The sequence below is a fragment of the Panulirus ornatus genome, chromosome 19 (assembly GCF_036320965.1).
Source record: "Panulirus ornatus isolate Po-2019 chromosome 19, ASM3632096v1, whole genome shotgun sequence".
In the NCBI taxonomy this organism is placed as follows: Eukaryota; Metazoa; Arthropoda; class Malacostraca; order Decapoda; family Palinuridae; genus Panulirus; species Panulirus ornatus.
Window position 1 is genome coordinate 598,254 of NC_092242.1, and position 16,728 is coordinate 614,981.

Sequence of the window (16,728 nt, forward strand, 5' to 3'; positions counted from 1 at the left end):
CCTCACCATGAATCATACATATATCAAATATTGTCATTATTATATTATTTTGTCACTGTCTCCCACGTTTGCGAGGTAGCGCAAGGAAACAGACGAAAGAAATGGCCCAACCCACCAACATACACATGTACATACACACATGCCCACACATGCAAATATACATACCCATACATCTCAATGTACACACATTTATACACGCACAGGCACACACACATACACACATGCACACGATTCACACTGTCTGCCCCTACTCACCCCCATCGCCATCCCGCCACACACGGAATAACATCCCCCTCCCCCCTCATGTGAGCGAGGTAGCGCTAGGAAAAGACAACAAAGGCCCCATTCATTCACACTCAGTCTCCAGCTGTCTTGCAATAATACCTGAAACCACAGCTACCTTTCCACATCCAGGCCCCACACAACTTTCCATGGTTTACCCCAGATGCTTCACATGCCCTGATTCAATCCACTGACAGCACGTCGACCCCGGTATACCACATCAATCCAATTCACTCTATTCCTTGCCCGCCTTTCACCCTCCTGCATGTTCAGGCCCCGATCACTCAAAATCTTTTTCACTCCATCTTTCCACCTCCAATTTGGTCTCCCACTTCTCCTCGTTCCCTCCACCTCTGACACATATATCCTCTTGGTCAATCTTTCCTCACTCATTCTCTCCATGTGACCAAACCATTTCAAAACACCCTCTTCTGCTCTCTCAACCACGCTCTTTTTATTTCCACACATCTCTCTCACCCTCACTCGATCAAACCACCTCACACCACATATTGTCCTCAAACATCTCATTTCCAGCACATCCACCCTCGTCCGCACAACTCTATCCATAGCCCACGCCTTGCAACCATACAACATTGTTGGAACCACTATTCCTTCAAACATACCCATTTTTGCTTTCCAAGATAATGTTCTCGACTTCCAAACATTCTTCAAGGCTCCCAAAATTTTCGCCCCCTCCCCCACCCTATGATTCACTTCCGCTTCCATGGTTCCATCCGCTGCCAGATTCACTACCAGATAGCTAAAACACTTTTCTTTCTCCAGTTTTTCTCCATTCAAACTTACCTCCCAATTGACTTGACCCTCAACCCTACTGTACCTAATAACCTTGTTCTTGTTTACATTTACTCTTAACTTTCTTCTTTCACACACTTTACCAAACTCAGTCACCAGCTTCTGCAGTTTCTCACATGAATCAGCCACCAGCGCTGTATCATCAGCAAACAACAACTGACTCACTTCCAAAGCTCTCTCATCCTCAACAGACTGGAAATAAAAAGAGTGTGGTTGAGAGAGCAGAAGATGGTGTATTGAAATAGTATGAGCATAGGGAGAGAATGAGAGAGGAAATGTTGACATGGAAGATATATGTGTCAGAGGTGGATGGAACAAGGAGAACTGATAGACCAAACTGGAGATGGAAGGATAGAGTGAAAAATATTTTGAGCAATCAGAGCCTGAACATGCAGGGTTGTGAAATGAGTGCACAGAATAGAGTGAATTGGAACAATGTGTTATACTGGGGCCAACGTACCATCAATGGACTGAGCTAAGGCATGTAAAATGTCCAGGGTAAATCATGGAAAGGTCTGTGGGGCCTGTGTTTTTGGTGTGTTACAGTCAACAGTTATCATGAACAGAAACAAACAAAATAATGTTCTACTAGCTACATAAACACTTAAACTGTAAACTTCTGAGAAGGAGTCATAATACCTGTATATTGGTAGGACAGAAGGAGTTGTACTGCTGGATAGCTGGGCGGGTTTGAAATGGTATGGACTGAGGGCACTGGCGAATACGGAAGTGGAACTGCACATTGCCCATAAGACCAGAGTTGCTGTCTGGGAAGGCCAAGTAGCAGATATTTGTGCGCTCTCGTTCTGACAACTCTCTGTCTGCAGGGTAGATCATCTGTCAACAATAAATCCACATTAAAAATGAAATTAATTCAAAGCTACTGATCAAATATGTGCATCTAGCAATGTTGAACTACGGCTCTGTATGTTTGCATAACATAGGTAACAGGCATTTCTTTGATGATACAGCGCTGGTGGCTGATTCATGTGAGAAACTGCAGAAGCTGGTGACTGAGTTTGGTAAAGTGTGTGAAAGGGGAAAGTTGGGAGTGAATGGGAATAAGAGCAAGGTTATTAGGTACAGTAGGGTTGAGGGTCAAGTCAATCGGGAGGTGAGTTTGAATGGAGAAAAACTGGAGGAAGTGAAGTGTTTTAGATATCTGGGAGTGGATCTGGCAGCGGATGGAACCATGGAAGCGGAAGTGGATCATAGGGTGGGGGAGGGGGCGAAAATTCTGGGAGCCTTGAAGAATGTGTGGAAGTCGAGAACATTATCTCGGAAAGCAAAAATGGGTATGTTTGAAGGAATAGTGGTTCCAACAATGTTGTATGGTTGCGAGGTGTGGGCTATGGATAGAGTTGTGCGCAGGAGGATGGATGTGCTGGAAATGAGATGTTTGAGGACAATGTGTGGTGTGAGGTGGTTTGATCGAGTAAGTAACGTAAGGGTAAGAGAGATGTGTGGAAATAAAAAGAGCGTGGTTGAGAGAGCAGAAGAGGGTGTTTTGAAATGGTTTGGGCACATGGAGAGAATGAGTGAGGAAAGATTGACCAAGAGGATATATGTGTCGGAGGTGGAGGGAACGAGGAGAAGAGGGAGACCAAATTGGAGGTGGAAAGATGGAGTGAAAAAGATTTTGTGTGATCGGGGCCTGAACATGCAGGAGGGTGAAAGGAGGGCAAGGAATAGAGTGAATTGGAGCGATGTGGTATACCGGGGTTGACGTGCTGTCAGTGGATTGAATCGGGGCATGTAAAACGTCTGGGGTAAACCATGGAAAGCTGTGTAGGTATGTATATTTGCGTGTGTGGACGTATGTATATACATGTGTATGGGGGTGGGTTGGGCCATTTCTTTCGTCTGTTTCCTTGCGCTACCTCGCAAACGCGGGAGACAGCGGCAAAAAAAAAAAAAAAAAAAAAATATAATGAACCATCTGATTTGTATGTGCATGAGTAAGATTATGTGCATATGCCTCTTTGTACATATTACTAAGAAATCTTACATACACGAAGCCCTACATCTTATCCCAGCCTTTCTATCAAATAGTTTCCTTTATCTATCCAATGCTATCTGTATCTATTTTCTCTTTGCTTAGCTTGCTCTATGTGTCCACTACTATTCTCCTGAGGAAATCTTCCTCACACTTTTCTTGCCTACTATTTATGACCACTTATTCTGAATTCTCTTCTGACTCCACAGAAGCATACAGAGTTTACATCTGGACTTTGGAGTCTTTATATAGTTCTTATGCCCTCCTTACTCCTTTCACAGCTTGGAAATTAAGGTGTTCCCTCCTGTCTTCATAGCTCAAGCCATTCAATTAATGTATTCTACAAATACTCCTCACATTGTATTGCTTGAAAGTGCCATTATCCACTATTTTTTGAAGCTTATGGCTATCATTTATTAAGAGGGCCAATCCTCTTCTTCTTTGCACTTTCTTTCCCTCCTTACTATCATGTACCCCTCTGGGTTGAGCAAGTACAATCTAGTCTCTCTAGTAAGGTTTGTTTCTGTGACCCTAACATCATCAGGGGCACTTTCCCTGATATGGTCCTTTAATTCCAGCTCTTCACCACTATCAATACTTGAACATTTAAATACAATACTTTCAATGCGATATTCTCAGTGCCTAACACTTCTGCCCTCTCTGCACTGTCGTTAGGGATGCTCTCTCCTCGTCTCTTCTGGCATTTCCAAATTTTGTCTTTAGATTTCTTAGCTTTCCTCAGCACCTCCTGGCTGGATGACTCCAAGTCAAACATAACCATAATTGGTTGCCTCCTCACATCTTAACTGTAACCATCAATTCTTCTCCTTTATCTCTGAAACTGCATCTGATAATCACATAGCCTCTGGCAATTTTTTGAAGGATATATTTCCTTCTTTCCCCCTTCTTCTTTATCTGTTGCTTCAACTTCATCCAAACAAAAAATAATCACAAAAACATAATCAGTGCAATAGGTAGATTGACCTTTTGCTTTACCAATCTTTCTAATTTCCATGCCATCCATTTTTCAGCTAAATCCATCAGTGTTAAATTATCAACCTATGTATGTCTTTCCCTAAAACCTCTCTTTAAGTATTGGTCCAGTATTCTCCGTTCTTTTCCAAACCTTCTGTCAACTAGACCATAACATTCCTTGACTACTTCATATCTGATGGTGAATGTTATTCTTACAACAGCTTCACTTAATTTTCTGTGTACCACTGTATGACCCCAGGTCTATGATCCTATCCATTAATCTTTGGTCTGCATCTGTTGATAAACAGCTAAAATTGCTCATTTTAAACCTTCCAGCTTACTACACTCAACAGAGTCTGTGTTTTAGTCCTTTTTCTCTAACTAAACAGTTGCCCATATTGCCCCTTCTACACTTCCCTAACCACTACAGTCAGTAGATTCACTACGTGCTTTAGTCTTTTCTTCTATCTGAACAGCTACCAATTTTACTCGTGCACCTCCCTGCTCACTACTGTTAATATATTCTGAATGTGTTCTAGTCCTTTTCTATAACTGAACAGCCTCTAGTACATCTAAAAGAAATCCATCAGAACTTATTTGCTCTTCAGAGACTTCAATTTCTCCTAAATCACCTCCACTAATATACATCTTTATTCAAACTTAAAGATTATATTTCTCAAATCTCTGAGTCCTTTCTCATCTCATGACACTTTTCATGATCCTTGAAATGATTCCTCAATTTCTCTAATGCTTTAGCAGCACAATTAAGTTTTTGACTGATTCACAAAGAAAGCCAATTATTCACCCAAAAATAAAAGTACGAATATGACCTTTTATCTTACTTTTCAATATTGAAAAGAAGCTTCATTTTCTGCAATTGACTGTAAAATTCCTTGAAAACTGTATTATATAGCATAAAATTGTTAGGTTCATCAGGGTTGATGGAAAAGTTAGTTGGGGCGTAAGTTGGAATAGAGAAAAACTGGAGGAAGTGAAGTGCTCTAGAAATCTGGGAGTGGACATGGCGGCGAACTGAACCATGGAAGTGGAAGAGAGCCATAGGGTGGGGGAGGTGGCTAAGGTTCAGAGAACGATGAAGAATGTGTGGAATGAGAGAACATTATCTGGAAGGGTTATTTCAAAACATATGTCAGAAGGAAAAGAAGTTCCAGTAACATAATATGGATGCAAGGCAACGGCTATAGATGAAGTTGTGAGAAGAAGGATGAATGTGTTGGAAATGATACACCTGAGGACAATATGTGGTTGTGAGGTGATCTGATTGAGTAAGTAATGTAAGGGTAACAGAGATGAGTGCTAATTAGAAAAAAAGTATGGTTGAGAGCAGAAAAGCATGCATTGAAATGGCTGGACATACAGAGAGAATGAGTGAGAAAAGGCTGACAAATAGGAGATATGTCAGAATTGGAGGGGACTAGGAGAACAAGAAGGCCAAACTGGAGATGAAAGGACAGAGTGGAAAAGATTTTGAGTGATTGGGGCCTGAACATGCATAGGTGAGGGTTGGGAGGACTATATTGTCCCTTAATCCCCTCTTCACTTCCATACTTACACCTCTACCCTTCATTATCATATTCTATTAAGGTACCCAATGACTCTTCTACCCTCTATTGTTCTCTCCCTTACCTCTCCTTCCATATCAACACACTTACCCAAGAAAGCTCCTAGAGACTTAAACCATCTCACTTCCAGTCTTTCTCCCTCCATATCCAAAGCACAATTTGCTACACTTTCTTCTTTCACTCTGTATGGTTTTACAAAATCTATACTTTCACTCTGTTTCCTTTCAAACATCATTAATTTTACTTGCATTTACCTTCATTCGCCTATGCTTACACACATCATAAAACAAACTTACAGTCATCTACAACTCCTCTTCACTCTCAGCAAACAACACAGATTCATCCACAAACAGGCTTGCCACTAACCACCATTTCTCACTACTACACTCCATTTCTCTAGTTTTGCATTCCTCTCTTATCATCCCATCCATATATATATATATATATATATATATATATATATATATATATATATATATACATATATATATATATATATATATATATTTTTTTCAAACCATTCGCCATTTCCCGCGTTAGCGAGGTAGCGTTAAGAACAGAGGACTGGGCCATTGAGGGAATATCCTCACCTGGCCCCCTTCTCTGTTCCTTCTTTTGGAAAATTAAAAAAAATTGAGAGGGGAGGATTTCCAGCCCCCCGCTCCCTCCCCTTTTAGTCGCCTTCTACGACACGCAGGGAATACGTGGGAAGTATTCTTTCTCCCCTATCCCCAGGGATATATATATATATATATACATTCTCAGTGAATGTAGGTTTGCGGCAGGGGTGTGTGATGTCTCCATGGTTGTTTAATTTGTTTATGGATGGGGTTGTTAGGGAGGTGGATGCAAGAGTTTTGGAAAGAGGGGCAAGTATGCAGTCTGTTGGGGATGAGAGAGCTTGGGAAGCGAGTCAGTTGTTGTTCGCTGATGATACAGCGCTGGTGGCTGATTCATGTGAGAAACTGCAGAAGCTGGTGACTGAGTTTGGTAAAGTGTGTGAAAGAAGAAAGTTAAGAGTAAATGTGAATAAGAGCAAGGTTATTAGGTACAGTAGGGTTGAGGGTCAAGTCAATTGGGAGGTGAGTTTGAATGGAGAAAAACTGGAGGAAGTAAAGTGTTTTAGATATCTGGGAGTGGATCTGGCAGCGGATGGAACCATGGAAGTGGAAGTGGATCATAGGGTGGGGGAGGGGGCGAAAATTCTGGGAGCCTTGAAGAATGTGTGGAAGTCGAGAACATTATCTTGGAAAGCAAAAATGGGTATGTTTGAAGGAATAGTGGTTCCAACAATGTTGTATGGTTGTGAGGCGTGGGCTATGGATAGAGTTGTGTGCAGGAGGATGGATGTGCTGGAAATGAGATGTTTGAGGACAATGTGTGGTGTGAGGTGGTTTGATCGAGTAACATAAGGGTAAGAGAGATGTGTGGAAATAAAAAGAGCATGGTTGAGAGAGCAGAAGAGGGTGTTTTGAAATGGTTTGGGCACATGGAGAGAATGAGTGAGGAAAGATTGACCAAGAGGATATATGTGTCGGAGGTGGAGGGAACGAGGAGAAGAGGGAGACCAAATTGGAGGTGGAAAGATGGAGTGAAAAAGATTTTGTGTGATCGGGGCCTGAACATGCAGGAGGGTGAAAGGAGGGCAAGGAATAGAGTGAATTGGAGCGATGTAGTATACCGGGGTTGACGTGCTGTCAGTGGATTGAATCAAGGCATGTGAAGCGTCTGGGGTAAACCATGGAAAGCTGTGTAGGTATGTATATTTGTGTGTGTGGACGTATGTATATACATGTGTATGGGGGTGGGTTGGGCCATTTCTTTCGTCTGTTTCCTTGCGCTACCTCGCAAACGCGGGAGACAGCGGCAAAAAAAAAAAAAAAAAATATATATGTATCCATATATATATAAAAGTAAGATTATTAGCGAAAGAGAAGAGAGAGGCATTTGAATGATTGTTGCAGGGAAAAAATGCAAATGAGTGGGAGATGTATAAAAGAAAGAGACAGGAGGTCAAGAGAAAGGTGCAAGAGGTGAAAAAGAGGGCAAATGAGAGTTGGGGTGAGAGAGTATCATTAAATTTTAGGGAGAATAAAAAGATGTTCTGGAAGGAGGTAAATAAAGTGCGTAAGGCAAGGGAGCAAATGGGAACTTCAGTGAAGGGGGCTAATGGGGAGGTGATAACAAGTAGTGGTGATGTGAGAAGGAGATGGAGTGAGTATTTTGAAGGTTTGTTGAATGTGTTTGATGATAGAGTGGCAGATATAGGATGTTTTGGTTGAGGTGGTGTACAAAGTGAGAGGGTTAAGGAAAATGATTTGGTAAACAGAGAAGAGGTAGTAAAAGCTTTGCGGGAGATGAAAGCCGGCAAGGCAGCAGGTTTGGATGGTATTGCAGTGGAATTTATTAAAAAAGGGGGTGACTGTATTGTTGACTGGTTGGTAAGGTTATTCAATGTATGTATGATTCATGGTGAGGTGCCTGAGGATTGGTGGAATGCATAGTGCCATTGTATAAAGGCAAAGGTGATAAGAGTGAGTGCTCAAATTACAAAGGTATAAGTTTGTTGAGTATTCCTGGTAAATTATATGGGAGGGTATTGACTGAGAGGGTGAAGGCATGTACAGAGCATCAGATTGGGGAAGAGCAGTGTGGTTTCAGAAATGGATCAGGTGTTTGCTTTGAAGAATGTATGTGAGAAATACTTAGAAAAGCAATTGGATTTGTATGTAGCATTTATGGATCTGGAGAAGGCATATGATAGAGTTGATAGAGATGCTCTGTGGAAGGTACTAAGAATATATGGTGTGGGAGGCAAGTTGTTAGAAGCAGTGAAAAGTTTTTTATCGAGGATGTAAGGCATGTGTACGTGTAGGAAGAGAGGAAAGTGATTGGTTCTCAGTGAATGTAGGTTTCCGGCAGGGGTGTATGATGTCTCCATGGTTGTTTAATTTGTTTATGGATGGGGTTGTTAGGGAGGTGAATGCAAGAGTTTTGGAAAGAGGGGCAAGTATGCAGTCTGTTGGGGATGAGAGAGCTTAGGAAGTAAGTCAGTTGTTGTTTGCTGATGATACAGCGCTGGTGGCTGATTCATGTGAGAAACTGCAGAAGCTGGTGACTGAGTTTGGTAAAGTGTGTGAAAGAAGAAAGTTAAGAGTAAATGTGAATAAGAGCAAGGTTATTAGGTACAGTAGGGTTGAGGGTCAAGTCAATTGGGAGGTGAGTTTGAATGGAGAAAAACTGGAGGAAGTAAAGTGTTTTAGATATCTGGGAGTGGATCTGGCAGCGGATGGAACCATGGAAGCGGAAGTGGATCATAGGGTGGGGGAGGGGGCGAAAATTCTGGGAGCCTTGAAGAATGTGTGGAAGTCGAGAAAATTATCTTGGAAAGCAAAAATGGGTGTTTGAAGGAATAGTGGTTCCAACAATGTTGTATGGTTGTGAGGCGTGGGCTATGGATAGAGTTGTGCGCAGGAGGATGGATGTGCTGGAAATGAGATGTTTGAGGACAATGTGTGGTGTGAGGTGGTTTGATCGAGTAAGTAACATAAGGGTAAGAGAGATGTGTGGAAATAAAAAGAGCGTGGTTGAGAGAGCAGAAGAGGGTGTTTTGAAATGGTTTGGGCACATGGAGAGAATGAGTGAGGAAAGATTGACCAAGAGGATATATGTGTCGGAGGTGGAGGGAACGAGGAGAAGAGGGAGACCAAATTGGAGGTGGAAAGATGGAGTGAAAAAGATTTTGTGTGATCGGGGCCTGAACATGCAGGAGGGTGAAAGGAGGGCAAGGAATAGAGTGAATTGGAGCGATGTAGTATACCGGGGTTGACGTGCTGTCAGTGGATTGAATCAAGGCATGTGAAGCGTCTGGGGTAAACCATGGAAAGCTGTGTAGGTATGTATATTTGTGTGTGTGGACGTATGTATATACATGTGTATGGGGGTGGGTTGGGCCATTTCTTTTGTCTGTTTCCTTGCGCTACCTCGCAAACGCGGGAGACAGCGGCAAAAAAAAAAAAAAAAAAAATATATATGTATCCATATATATATATAAAAGTAAGATTATTAGCGAAAGAGAAGAGAGAGGCATTTGAATGATTGTTGCAGGGAAAAAATGCAAATGAGTGGGAGATGTATAAAAGAAAGAGACAGGAGGTCAAGAGAAAGGTGCAAGAGGTGAAAAAGAGGGCAAATGAGAGTTGGGGTGAGAGAGTATCATTAAATTTTAGGGAGAATAAAAAGATGTTCTGGAAGGAGGTAAATAAAGTGCGTAAGACAAGGGAGCAAATGGGAACTTCAGTGAAGGGGGCTAATGGGGAGGTGATAACAAGTAGTGGTGATGTGAGAAGGAGATGGAGTGAGTATTTTGAAGGTTTGTTGAATGTGTTTGATGATAGAGTGGCAGATATAGGATGTTTTGGTTGAGGTGGTGTACAAAGTGAGAGGGTTAAGGAAAATGATTTGGTAAACAGAGAAGAGGTAGTAAAAGCTTTGCGGGAGATGAAAGCCGGCAAGGCAGCAGGTTTGGATGGTATTGCAGTGGAATTTATTAAAAAAGGGGGTGACTGTATTGTTGACTGGTTGGTAAGGTTATTTAATGTATGTATGATTCACGGTGAGGTGCCTGAGGATTGGTGGAATGCATAGTGCCATTGTATAAAGGCAAAGGTGATAAGAGTGAGTGCTCAAATTACAAAGGTATAAGTTTGTTGAGTATTCCTGGTAAATTATATGGGAGGGTATTGACTGAGAGGGTGAAGGCATGTACAGAGCATCAGATTGGGGAAGAGCAGTGTGGTTTCAGAAATGGATCAGGTGTTTGCTTTGAAGAATGTATGTGAGAAATACTTAGAAAAGCAATTGGATTTGTATGTAGCATTTATGGATCTGGAGAAGGCATATGATAGAGTTGATAGAGATGCTCTGTGGAAGGTACTAAGAATATATGGTGTGGGAGGCAAGTTGTTAGAAGCAGCGAAAAGTTTTTTATCGAGGATGTAAGGAATGTGTACGTGTAGGAAGAGAGGAAAGTGATTGGTTCTCAGTGAATGTAGGTTTGCGGCAGGGGTGTGTGATGTCTCCATGGTTGTTTAATTTGTTTATGGATGGGGTTGTTAGGGAGGTGGATGCAAGAGTTTTGGAAAGAGGGGCAAGTATGCAGTCTGTTGGGGATGAGAGAGCTTAGGAAGTGAGTCAGTTGTTGTTTGCTGATGATACAGCGCTGGTGGCTGATTCATGTGAGAAACTGCAGAAGCTGGTGACTGAGTTTGGTAAAGTGTGTGAAAGAAGAAAGTTAAGAGTAAATGTGAATATGAGCAAGGTTATTAGACACAGTAGGGTTGAGGGTCAAGTCAATAGGGAGGTAAGTTTGAATGGAGAAAAACTGGAGGAAGTACAGTGTTTTAGATATCTGGGAGTGGATCTAGCAGCGGATGGAACCATGGAAGTGGAAGTGAATCATAGGGTGGGGGAGGGGGCGAAAATCCTGGGAGCCTTGAAGAATGTGTGGAAGTCGAGAACATTATCTCCGAAAGAAAAAATGGGTATGTTTGAAGGAATAGTGGTTCCAACAATGTTGCATGGTTGCGAGGCTGTATCATCAGCGAACAACAACTGACTCACTTCCCAAGCTCTCTCATCCCCAACAGACTTATACCTCTGTAATTTGAGCACTCACTTTTATCCCCTTTGCCTTTGTACAATGGCACTATGCAAGCATTCCGCGAATCCTCAGGCACAACCTTACCATGAGGCAAACATACATTAAATAACCTTACCAACCAGTCAACAATACAGTCACCCCCCTTTTTTAATAAATTCCACTGCAATACCATCCAAACCCGCTGCCTTTCCGGCTTTCATTTTCCGCAAAGCTTTTACTACCTCTTCTCTGTTTACCAAATCATTCTCCCTAACCCTCTCCACTTTGCGCACCACCTCGACGAAAACACCCTATATTTGCCACTCTATCATCAAACAAATTTAACAAACCTTTAAAATACTCACTCCATCTCCTTCTCACATCATCACTACTTGTTATCACCTCCCCATTAGCCCCCTTCACTGATGTTCCCATTTGTTCCCTTGTTTTACGCACTTTATTTACCTCCTTCCAAAACATCTTTTCATTCTCCCTAAAATTCAATAATACTCTCTCACCCCAACTCTCATTTGCTGTCTTTTTCACCTCTTGCACCTTTCTCTTGACCTCCTGCCTCTTTCTTTTATACATGTTCAAGTCATATGGGATTATTTTCCTACAAAAATTGTCCAAATGTCTCTCTCTTTCACTAATAATCTTTTTTCTTCATCCCACCACTCACTACCCTTTCTAATCTGCCCACCTCCCACGCTTCTCATGCCACTAACATCTTTTGCGCAAGCCATCACTGCTTCCCTAAATACATCCCATTCCTCCCCCACTCCCCTTACATCTTTTGTTCTCACCTTTTTCCATTCTGTACTCAGTCTCTTTTGGTACTTCCTCACACAAGTCTGCTTCCCAAGCTCACCATTTCCTGCATTAGCAAAGTAGGATTAAGAACAGAGGACTGAGCCTTTGAGGGAATATCATCACTTAGCACCCTTTTCTGCTCCTCTTGGAAAATTAAAAATGAGACTGGAGGATTTCCAGCCCCCCCGCTCTCTCCCCTTTTAGTCATCTTCAACAACATACGGGGAATGCATGGGAAATATTTCTTTCTCCCCTAACCCCAGGGATAGTATATATATATATATATATATATATATATATAATATGGATCTGGCAGCGGATGGAACCATGGAAGCGGAAGTGGATCATAGGGTGGGGGAGGGGGCGAAAATTCTGGGGGCCTTGAAGAATGTGTGGAAGTCGAGAACATTATCTCGGAAAGCAAAAATGGGTATGTTTGAAGGAATAGTGGTTCCAACAATGTTGTATGGTTGCGAGGCATGGGCTATGGATAGAGTTGTGCGCAGGAGGATGGATGTGCTGGAAATGAGATGTTTGAGGACAATGTGTGGTGTGAGGTGGTTTGATCGAGTGAGTAACGTAAGGGTAAGAGAGATGTGTGGAAATAAAAAGAGCGTGGTTGAGAGAGCAGAAGAGGGTGTTTTGAAGTGGTTTGGGCACATGGAGAGAATGAGTGAGGAAAGATTGACCAAGAGGATATATGTGTCGGAGGTGGAGGGAACGAGGAGAAGAGGGAGACCAAATTGGAGGTGGAAAGATGGAGTGAAAAAGATTTTGTGTGATCGGGGCCTGAACATGCAGGAGGGTGAAAGGAGGGCAAGGAATAGAGTGAATTGGAGCGATGTGGTATACCGGGGTTGACGTGCTGTCAGTGGATTGAATCAAGGCATGTGAAGCGTCTGGGGTAAACCATGGAAAGCTGTGTAGGTATGTATATTTGCGTGTGTGGACGTATGTATATACATGTGTATGGGGGTGGGTTGGGCCATTTCTTTTGTCTGTTTCCTTGCGCTACCTCGCAAATGCGGGAGACAGCGACAAAGTATAATAAATAAATAAATAAATATATATATTATATATATAAATATTTATCTCAAAAAGCAAAAGTGACATCACATAGACCTGCCTCACAACTACATGTATCCCAAAACTTTCTCTCAGCTCTCCATCCACTCTTACACATGTAATTGCTCCTCAATAGAAGGCTTTCACACCATACAATAGTTGTCCCCTATACCATATATCCTTCACACATCCTATAAAGTGTTCCACTTGACTCTGTCATACGCTTACTCCAGATCCATAAAAGCTGCATACATCTTTTTAGCTTTCGCTAAATACTTTTCCACAGTCATCTTTACTGCACAAATCATCCAAACATCCCCTACCTTACCTAAAACCCCCTTGATCTTTACTTATTCTGCATCGTCACTCATCAATTAATACCCTTAAATACAATGTTCCTAGTATACTTATTATTGCCCTTCCTAACTACCTCCCTTTTTGCTATTGGCCCTAGCACTTGTATCCTTTTCCTTCCATCCTCCATACCCATGCATGTAACAACTGCTGCCTCCCCTTCTCTGACAATCACCAGTTCTTCAAATTACTCTTTCCATCTTCCTTTCAATTCCTCCTTTTGATTCAGCAACACCCCTTCTTTACTTCTCACATTAACATTTTCAATCTTACACCCACCTCTTTCCTTTTTCACGTCCTTCCAGTTTCTTATTATCCCAAAACTTCCTTCCAATATCTTCATCTTCTCTTTCTCTGCTTTCCCCTATCAGCTTCTTCACTTAAATATTTTGTATTCTTCCCTCCTCCTTTGCTGAACTACCACTGGTAAACTCCTACTGAGCACTCTATCAAATGCCTTTTTCTTCCCTCCCTCAGCATTTCTAATCTCTTCTGTCTACCATCATTCCCCTTTCTATTTCTGTATCTCACTACCTTGTGCCCAGCTACTGATTCTACAACCTTTAATAGTATTTCTCTGTAGATTTTAAACACACCATTCACACATGACTGCATTCCTACAACCCTCCCATAATCATCCACTTAAGATTGACAAAGGAGAATTAGGTCTGACATCACTGAAAACTCAGGTATAAAGTACTATCCTTCAAAATCATGCTAAATATAGGTGCAGAAGAGAAAAATACCCTACAATTAGCTAACCTACCAAAATCAATTTCATATGAACCTAAGCAGTGGCCTATAAAGTACTATCCTTCAAAATCATGCTAAATATAGGTGCAGAAGAGAAAAATACCCAACAATTAGCTAACCTACCAAAATCAATTTCATATGAACCTAAGCAGTGGCTTTAAGCTAAAAAGATTAATACCGACAATTGTAAAACGTGATTATCAGGATTACTGATATAGTATGACTTTCCATGGTTAGTGATAAAAAATTCATAACTCCACTTACAACAAATCAGTGGCAACTGTCCTTCCATTCAGAATAAAAGATAATACATATTTCTAGTTTTCTTCATAGTTACATGGTGTCTGATTCTAAATGTGTTTGGAAGACGTACGAAAAACGTCCAGTAAGAAGTAAAGAAAGGACTTCTCTAGTTAGATATCAGACCCAATAAAGTGCTCTAAACTCTTCACTTCCCGTCTTACCTCCATTGCTTGGCCCAGCTCCAGATCAAATGTGACAACACATATCGCATGCACCCAGCTGCTAAAGTTGTCCCATGGCAGGAGAGGAGTGTCTTTCTCATCATTTGGCGACATGTTATTGTTTATCCCAGAGGGAATCGTGGGAGCACAGCTTATATCACCATTCCCTACCACTATCAACAAACACTAACTTGTTTCTCCATCAACAGATGGCGCAGACATTTTGACACCATGATTATTTTTTTGTGTCATTAGGATTCTATGAATGTAAAACACTAATGATGTCTTTATAATAGCTTGAATTACTTAAGAAATGGTAAGCAGAGACGACAAATACTGGGTAAGCAACTGCTATAACACATCTGTAACAAATGGACCCGAATGCATCTAAGACATAAAGGGTCCAATCAGAGTGAAGGATTGTGGAATGTTATTGGCAATGATGAAGATAAAACAGGGTAAATCGAACATAAAGTGCTATTCAACTAAGCTCGAATTGAAGGGGAGGGGGATATCGTCCTCTTTGTTAACTCATAAGTAAACTATCATCCCCTTTTCCAAATTATGGTATGACGTCACCCTTCTTGATTCAGAATTCAGTAAACAATCCATTTTTAACTGCAGGAAATATGCTGTAATGTCAAAGTAAAATTACTAATTACTATATATATATATATATATATATATATATATATATATATATATATATATATATATATATATCCCTGGGGATAGGGTAGAAAGAACACTTCCCACGTATTCCCTGCTTCTCGTAGAACGCAACTAAAGGGAAAGGGGGGAGAAGGGGGGGTGGAAATCATCCCCTCTCGTTTTTAGTTCTCTTAATGAAGGATCAGAGGAGGGGTCCAAGTGGAGATATTCCCTCAAAGGCTCAGTCCTCTGTTCTTAAAGCTACCTCGCTAACGCGGCAAATGGCGGATAGTATAGCGACAAAAAAAAAAAAAAAAATATATATATATATATATATATATATATATATATATATTATATTATATATATATATATATATATATATATATATATATATATATATATATATATATATATATATATATATATATATATATATATATATATATATATATATATATTGGGAGGTGAGTTTGAATGGAGAAAAACTGGAGGAAGTGAAGTGTTTTAGATATCTGGGAGTGGATCTGGCAGCGGATGGAAACATGGAAGCGGAAGTGGATCATAGGGTGGGGGAGGGGGCGAAAATTCTGGGGGCCTTGAAGAATGTGTGGAAGTCGAGAACATTATCTCGGAAAGCAAAAATGGGTCTGTTTGAAGGAATAGTGGTTCCAACAATGTTGTATGGTTGCGAGGCGTGGACTATGGATAGAGTTGTGCGCAGGAGGATGGATGTGCTGGAAATGAGATGTTTGAGGACAATGTGTGGTGTGAGGTAGTTTGATCGAGTAAGTAACGTAAGGGTAAGAGAGATGTGTGGAAATAAAAAGAGCGTGGTTGAGAGAGAAGAGGGTGTTTTGAAATGGTTTGGTCACATGGAGAGAATGAGTGAGGAAAGATTGACCAAGAGGATATATGTGTCGGAGGTGGAGGGAACGAGGAGAAGAGGGAGACCAAATTGGAGGTGGAAAGATGGAGTGAAAAAGATTTTGTGTGATCGGGGCCTGAACATGCAGGAGGGTGAAAGGAGGGCAAGGAATAGAGTGAATTGGAGCGATGTGGTATAACGGGGTTGACTGCTGTCAGTGGATTGAATCAAGGCATGTGAAGCGTCTGGGGTAAACCATGGAAAGCTGTATAGGTATGTATATTTGCGTGTGTGGACGTATGTATATACATGTGTATGGGGGTGGGTTGGGCCATTTCTTTCTTCTGTTTCCTTGCGCTACCTCGCAAACGCGGGAGACAGCGACAAAGCAAAAAAAAAAAAAAAAAAATATATATATATATATATTTTTTTTTTGTCGCTGTCTCCCGCGTTTGCGAGGTAGCGCAAGG

The 16,728-nt window shown here is 41.3% G+C and overlaps 1 protein-coding gene across 3 annotated transcripts in view; it reads right to left on the reverse strand.

Moving 5' to 3' along the window:
- LOC139755303 (protein DENND6A) overlaps positions 1 to 15,263 on the reverse strand; it is a 150,528-nt gene extending 135,265 nt beyond the window's left edge. For 2 of the 3 annotated variants that reach the window (XR_011714072.1, XM_071673422.1), the window contains exons 1-2: positions 14,740 to 15,261; positions 1,735 to 1,932 (exon numbers count right to left, since the gene is read on the reverse strand). Coding sequence is in view for 2 of the 3 variants with exons in the window: in XM_071673422.1 (XP_071529523.1) it covers positions 1,735 to 1,932; positions 14,740 to 14,853 (312 nt within the window). In the remaining variant the exon portion in view is untranslated. Of the gene's footprint in view, positions 1 to 1,734; positions 1,933 to 14,739 lie in introns of all 3 variants that reach the window. The other variant, XM_071673423.1, reaches the window with a different exon arrangement.
- Positions 15,264 to 16,728: the final 1,465 nt, after the last annotated feature.